We start from the raw sequence: 8,084 nt of genomic DNA, 5'->3' as shown, positions 1-8,084 counted from the left end.
TTCTAAAAGAAAACATAGCTATAGTTTGCCTAAAATAAGAACTCCCCAGACATTCATCTGGATATGTGGCGGTGACTATGGTAACGAGGTATGTTTTGGCGAGAGAAAGGGAATCTCTTTGGTCTATTGCATTAGTCCTAGAGTGAAGCTACCCTCCCTAAAATGTGCCATTCTTGTTTCCATAGCTCCAGATGGCCTCAGACTTTGTGGCAAGAAGAGTTCTTAGCATAGACAAACTATATAGCAGTTTTATAAAGTTATTATTGAATTATCTAGATTTTTTGTAAACTAAATCAACCTGGGGCCGGAATAGCCTGGTTGGTAGGGTACTGAACCAATGTTCAATCCCTGCAGTCTTAAGAGTTCCCGTGTAGTAATTGGTGACTGATGCATGTTAAATATGTCAAGTCACAAAGTCCTCCATGTTCCCATAACAAATCAATACCTCTGGAGGTACTGATTCAGGAGTTTCCTTGGCTTCGGGATTGGCTCAAAATTACAAGTTGAACACCAGTAATCGTAGACCCAAAAATTGGGTCGGCTGTTCAATGACGGATATAAAACTAAATACACCTTGATCCAAACTTGTCCAGAAAATAGTGCTCTGATGTATCTGTTCACATGCTTTGTAGTACAGTAAATCAAGTTATAGAATACAGGTGTAGAAGATTTTATTCAAGAAAGTCAACATTAAAATTTAGATAATTGCATCTATTTACAGAGAATTTACAGAAGAAGACTAAGATAAATAAATAGCTGCAGTTGTAACAAAAGAAGTAACCCTTTAACATAAATGAATGACATCCACGTACATAAACATTTCAAATGCTTATAATTAACATAAAGATCTTTTCACTTGTGCAAAGAATAGACTAGTATATACTTTCATGCAGATGAACAATGTCACTTAAATGCAGTTTACTTCTTTCCTTTGAATGAACCCCTAAAATAAAATAACTTTGTTATTAAAATTCTTTTAATTTTTGATAAAACTTAAGTAAATGAGAAATATAAATTCTAGAAAACAGATCCAATTTTAGACACTAGCACTTCAAAATAAAACTAATGGAAATTTAGTAAAAATAATAAACACTTAGATGCCGTAGCGTGTCTACCACTACAATTATTCAACTCAAATTTACTAGTATGTAAGACATGTTAACTTGATTCTATCTTGAGGCACCTTTTGATAGATGATGGTTAACATTGTCGGAAACAAAAACTCCACATTGGTGATATGATCTGATCACACCTATCTTGACAGTAATGCCCACTTTTATTTGAATGTGCCTACTTTGATAGATGGTCCACATTGAACAGTTGATTTTCTACTTGTGACTGTGACATTGTCCTCCTCTTCAGATTGTTGCTGCTTGGTCACACCAGCTTGTATACACTCGATGGCTAATGGCAACACAGGAACGACCTTGAACTTTATACAGCTCTCACAATTAGCACTCAAAAGTCCAATGATCTTAATATATCTCTACTGGCTTATCACAAATACAGCAATGACTCAACTGGTAGTATCCATTCATCGAATTTTATCACAGATAAAATTCTGGTATCGCATCTACCGCTACAATTATTCAACTCAAATTCACCAGTATATAAGACATGTTGGTACTTTTTCATAGATGAAGGTTGACATTGTTGCAACACTCTTTCCACAATTCCATGGCATCAAAGTTTTAGCTATCCTCAGCTCTAGTGGTATGCATAAGAGGTGATTCAAATATTACAAAGGCATATAAAGGGGGTTTACTGTTAGCAAAGGGAGAAGGTAGTAGCAATGTTTATGCTATACTTTAAATTACTTTTAATGAAAAAATCCAATTAAATTACAAAATTAATGATATATTACATAAATTATTAAAATGAATATGTACTGCAAAAAATATACTTTCACATATTTTTTATTTCTTGACAAAAGTAGAAGGGGAGTCTAAAATCACATAAAATATTTTTTACACAAAATTTGAAAGATCTCATTCTCTACTAAGTTTTCATATCCTGTCTCATGGAATTTAAGCAAGAGAAAAAGAAAGATTATTTTGGATACACCTGACAGTAAACAGAATTTAAGACATGCTAACTTCAGAAATTCAAAAGGCCTGAAACGTTTTGAGACCACAGCATAGCGTAGTAAGCAAAGCAATAATAAATTAAATACAAATCACTCATCATTTAAATTATATACAATTATACTAAGTAACTTTACCTCAAAAAATATAAAATAGTAAATTGATATATTGCTTCATTACAGTCTGAGTGATTGATTTAGAATTTTTCAAAACTTAATATGATAGCTTTCTTAAAACTTTTCTAGTTAATCTTCACAGTCGAAAAATTCTCCCAGGTGAATTTTGACAATAAAGAACAAAATTAAGTCAGGATTTTTTTGATGTGGTTTAATATTCTTTTACAGATTGATCTCCGTAAAGAGTGGCCAATATCGCCAGCTCTAATTTAGCCAACGCATTGTAGGCATTACTTTCCCTACTACTGATTAAATAACCATTTTGTATCAATCCTACCATATGAAAGAAAATTTTTTGGAATGTCTTCACATTGTAAATCTAAAAATTGAGTTTCTAGAATATCGAAAAATGAGATTTGTTATCCTTTTTTTAAAACTTTTACTAACATAAAAAAGCTATGACAAAGAGAAAAAAAAAACTTGAAGCTTAAAAAAGAAACATTTGATATATTACTCAAATTAGCTATTTCAGCATAAACTAGATAATATTCATAAATTTTTTTTATCTAAACATGTTTTGTCAAAGGGCAAGATTAGTGGTCGTCTCTTGGCAACTAAATAAAATAAAGTGGCTGCCGAAAAATATTTTCCAATGCCTCTTTTTGTTATTTGACACCACATCCGCACTACCCCTTAGTTTCTGGAAATGCACACGCATAATGTGCATAAATTTTTTTAATTTTAATAACTTTTTTAAATAAATACATGTGTTACATTATAGAAGCATGTCTAAAAAGAGCAACTTTAAACAAAACATTCAACAAAAAAGTGGTTTCGGAGGGCTTTCAAAATATTATTACCACCGAGTATAATGAGTTTTTCAGAACTTAGTTACACTATAAAAAATAATGTTCTTTTGACAGATAATAGTTATTTAATAACATAAAAATGTTTAGTTTTAACAGCTTCTAAAAATAAATATATGCGTGTGCGTTGTATTATAGAAGCATGTATAAAAACTGCAGCTATAAACAAAACATTCAACAAAAAAGAGGTCTCAGAGGTTTTTAAGAACAGGTTTTTAAAAAGAGGTTTTTAAGAACAGGTTTTTAAGAGTGGAACAGTTTTCAAAACTTAGTTACACTGTACAAAAATAATGTTCTTTCGTAATATAATAGTTATTTTAGCCAGAACTACATCAGTAATAAAACATAATTCATAAATCTAATATTGTCAGATGTAGTGCATAATTTTGCTATTATGAAACACATATAGATAACATAAAAAAGTTTTTAAAAGAGTATACATATTCAAAAATTTAATATCCTGTAACCGTTTTTTTGCAATAAATCACACAAAATTATATTGCATTTTTAGCATTATAAAATGTATTGCGATGCTACTTTAGATAATGCCAATATGAACCTTAGGTGAACCTACTAGTATTTTTTATTGCTAGCAAACATTGTTACAGAGTTTAAAAAATTTAATTATACCCTGATTATAGCAGTGCAAATTATCAGTATTATAGATTGCCAAACTGTCTGATAATAAATTTTCTTTTTTTATAGGTTTGAAATAATGTGTGACAACTTACTCCAGTCAGATGTTAGGTTGTTACAATGTAAATGTCGGTTGTCACCTGGAATGTTTATGAAATTATAAATGGGGTATTAAATCTCAATATGCCAAGAAAAATAATAGAAAAAACAAAACATAAATGAAAATTTTTTTCACAATGTTAAAAGAAAAATTTTACAATTTAGAAAAATATCAATTGAGCAAAAAAAAAAGAAAAGGCGAATATAAATACAGAAAAGAAACAATAAACTGAAAAATTTTACCATAATAAAAAGAAAAAAATGCTATTGGAAAAGATAAAACATGCTTTTCGGTGTGGTTTATTACTGGTTTACTCATGAATTGGTTTACTTATGCTCTAACAACTAACAATATATTATAATAAATTGTATATTTCATTTTTAAAATTCACCAAAAATATAAACTAATAAGCATTTGATTAATAATATGAAATTAAAAATGAAATTAATTATAAATAATTAAAAAAAATTAATAATAAAAAATAAATACTCATTTGGCATTGTGACAGTTGCTTTTTTCCTGGTAGAACTAGTAAGGCAGGATGTAGGAAAAACTTAATTATTATGCATTTTTTTCTTTAATATTAACTGCTAACAGTGTTTTACAAGTCACTGGGAATTTAGAGATGCTTGTATAACAAGACATATTCATATTACCAATAAAAGAAAATATTTTATTAAGCGATTAGCAAGCTTGGAGTTAATGAGTTGAGAAGCAATTTTTTTAAACAATATTAACTTTATATAGTTAATTTTCTCTTAATATTAACAATTTTTGCAAAAAAAGAAGAAAAAAATCGAGATTGAGGCTTCTTTTACACATAATTTTAATACAGCATGGTTAAAAGTGTTGGTCAACAATACACATATGGTTGCTTATATGCAGCATTTGGTATGGTTAAAATTGTTGGACAACAATACATATATGGTTGCGTATATACAGCATTTGCATAAGGTTATAGCACAATACCATCTAATATCAAAATTTCAATCAATTTTTTTACTGACAAAACATTGATGCTCAATGTAAGAAATATTTGAAGTTTCATTTGAATCTGTTAGAAACTCAGAATACCAATTTTAACCACCCTGTACGAATTCAGCTAAAATGATGTTTTTAAAAATATAATTTTAGATGGAAGAAAATCACTTACTTCTTTTTAGTTTTAGGAGATGTGCATTGAAAGACACTTGAAGCAGACATGAGATTTTCAATATATTGTCCAAGAACTTGATTCTCCGACTTCAGCTTCAAATTTTCTTCTTTCACACTGTCAACCCTCTGAGACAAATCTATATGATAAAAACAATTTGATAGAATACTTACATACAAAATACTAAGAATTTTAATTTCGTAATAATTGACAAAAATCAGAACTAATTTTAAACAAAGTCTTGTGATTTTTAAACAAAACCAACTGATTTTTCCATAAACACTTTCATAGAATTTTTAAACTTAAATCTTAGAAAATATAGTTCATTAAAATGAAAAAAGAAACTTCAAAGGTGGCAAAGAAAGTAACTAGCAGAATTGAAACAATGAGGAAAACATTTTAAGGACTATAATACTAAAAAATGAAAACAAAATTCTGTTTAATATTTTCATAATGTAATGCTCAAATGAAGAAAATTTAGTTTCAAACTTTTTTTTTAAAATGATAAAATTTCATTTTCATATCATCTGATGGCTCTGCGAACAAAAAATTATGACAGAATCAATTCGCACGTTTTTTAGAGAAAAAAGATTTCAAAGAAGAATCAATCTGTATGTTCTTAAACGAAACTAGCTTAGAAATATATTAGCAAGAAGTATGAGCTAAGGAACTCATGATTTAAAAAATATGATTCTAGAAATTTTTGATAATAGATAGTTTAACAATATTCTAACTTTTCATTTAAAACATTTATGATACATTTGTTGTTATAAAACAATACATTTAGGCTGAAATAGACAGAATAAGCATATACTTATTAATTTCATATCTAATAAGTTTAAATATTGGCTTCAATTAAAAACATTAAAATTTTTTGTAAATTTATCATGTAAATAAGTTAAAGACAAACAATAAGTTTTAAAAATTAATTAAAAGCATAAATTTAAAATAGATTTATAAAAAGATCCAAGGTTCGGTTCTTCTGCAAATATTTAAAAAATAAATAAATAATAATTTCAGCAAATTTTATTGCATTTTGTTTACTCAACCTTCCAATGTATTCTGTAGTTCCAAAACTTGAGAAATAAGTCTTGACTTTTCTTCCATTTCATCAGGACTTAAGTCTGGATCCAACACTATAAAAAATATGCATATAAATAAGAATACACACACACACACACACATATATATATATATATATATTATGCATATAAACTAGAAATAGATAACTGTGAGCTACATTAACTACAAATTGATTTCTGCTTGGGCAAATATTTAGAACATGGTTATTGTAATTATTTATCAAGTAGTAAATTGACATTTCTCTCAAATAAACACAGGAATTCATACAATACAGGTACATGCATGCAATATTGTCAACATCTGTTAAAAATCAGAGACATCTAGATAATAAATAAAATGGAAAAGTTGGCAAAATAATTGTGTATTTGCATATCACTTTTAATAACACCATTAATAGGAGAGATTTGAAATGATAAATAAGAGTTATAGATTTAAGGTATCCAACTGGATAAAAATTAAGAATTTTGACAAAGCTTTAATTTTTTTTTTTATTATCCATATTTAAACTTTAGTTCATTAGCTTTCAAAGCCCTTGAAATTCTTGAATTCTACTTTTTTTTTATTCAGTCAAAGGAAAACAGAAGTTAACTCGGAAAAATGAAAATATAATAATATTTGTTTCACTTTGAGTATTTTAACCACTTTTTATTTGAATAAATTATATATTTAAAATTAATAAAATTCCTTTTCTGAATTTAATTTTTTTTGTTGTCAGAATTTTCTAGCAGTTAAAATGCATTTTCTGAAATCATATTGTAACATATATGTTAGCATAAGTTCTGTGTCAATGGGGGTTTATTACACCCCCAGGCCTAAACAGGTAAATACGCATATTTTAGTTATAATATCTTACTAAAAAATGGTCATCTTTCTACCCTATTTCGGAAAGGTTTCAACGATAAACTATAGAAATGTAAACTACAAAAAACTTACAAGCTGGTGCAGGACTATTAGAACCATTGGTAAATGATGAGGGTATCGATTCATAACTCTGATGACCAAATTCGTTATGTTCATCCGTCTCTTCAGTTTCAACATCACTGTCGTCTAAAAAATAAAATAAAAAATATTAAAAATTTAAAACAAATCATTCAATATAAACTAAGATTGCTATGAGTTTTATAATTAAACAATACCTTGAGCGTCTTCATCAGCAAGAGGTATATTGTTCAACTCTTCTTGTAATCGAATCATATTTTCGGCCATGACCAACACCCAAGGAAAGAAATAACCTTTAAAAAATTACTTATTAAATATGAAACAAATTATTACTTAATAAACAAAAAAATCTATTTGTTTTAATTTAAATAATAAATATGAATAAAAAAATTCTCCTTAAATATAAAAACTTAAAACAAAAAGAAAACATTTATATGTTTTGACAGGATATGAGAATTTAAGTATCGTGTAAATAATAAATTTAAACTACTGTAGGATTAAAAAATATCTTCTTCAAAATATCTTAATGACATAATTTTCACAACATACTACAATTTTAAACAACTTTATAACTTGTTTTTTATTAAATAAATTAAGTAACTTACTAACGTTATTATTAAAAACACTACAGACTAGTTTTGGAATCAGTATTGCCATATCTTAAAATACAAATTGTTGTCCAGAGAAGCCATGCAGTGGCCGAGTTGAGCAAAAAACAAAGACAAGTGATCTACTTAGGGGCCATTCTTACTGTTTGCTGTTCACATAAGCGATCGTATGTAAATGCGCAGTAAGAGTAGCCCCTGCTGCACGAGAAAATTTTTTCATGTGCTGAAAGAATGCAATGTCTGAGCCGGGAATTAAACTGCTGCTAATCCGATTATGATATTGACTGTATAGCCCTCTCTCGGATAAAATATACACCCAGATATAAGGAGCTTTACATGGTTTTCACCACAAGGCCATTAATATTGAATGCGATTGCACACAGTTTCTGCAGTTCGAAACATTCGTACGCACGTTCCTACTCATCCTTTATGATAATTCCTGCTTATTATCACCTGATAAAATAAATGATTTACTTTCCAGTTAATCATTTTGATTATG

General features: G+C 28.2%; 1 protein-coding gene across 6 annotated transcripts; it reads right to left on the bottom strand.

Annotated features, from left to right (window-relative positions):
* Window positions 1-654: 654 nt before the first annotated feature.
* LOC107436760 (short coiled-coil protein homolog) lies at window positions 655-7,700 on the bottom strand. 6 transcript variants are annotated; one of them, XM_016048561.3, is made up of 7 exons: window positions 7,587-7,677; window positions 7,175-7,270; window positions 6,972-7,085; window positions 6,005-6,091; window positions 4,956-5,094; window positions 3,798-3,842; window positions 655-943 (listed from the first exon to the last, which is right to left on the bottom strand). In XM_016048561.3, exons 2-6 carry the CDS (start codon window positions 7,242-7,244, stop codon window positions 3,839-3,841), a joined length of 414 nt encoding a protein of 137 aa, XP_015904047.1. In that variant the 5' UTR covers window positions 7,245-7,270; window positions 7,587-7,677; the 3' UTR covers window positions 655-943; window positions 3,798-3,838. The 6 variants fall into 6 exon arrangements, with proteins under 6 accessions (XP_015904047.1, XP_071039237.1, XP_015904042.1 ...); XM_071183136.1 differs by lacking the exon at window positions 7,587-7,677 and adding an exon at window positions 7,527-7,547; XM_016048557.3 differs by having other exon boundaries at window positions 819-943; window positions 7,583-7,700.
* Between the last annotated feature and the right edge of the window lie 384 nt (window positions 7,701-8,084).

The sequence above is a fragment of the Parasteatoda tepidariorum genome, chromosome 7 (assembly GCF_043381705.1).
Source record: "Parasteatoda tepidariorum isolate YZ-2023 chromosome 7, CAS_Ptep_4.0, whole genome shotgun sequence".
NCBI lineage: Eukaryota > Metazoa > Arthropoda > Arachnida > Araneae > Theridiidae > Parasteatoda > Parasteatoda tepidariorum.
The sequence above is the reverse complement of the archived record's forward strand: the minus strand, read 5'-3'. Positions and strand labels throughout refer to the sequence as shown.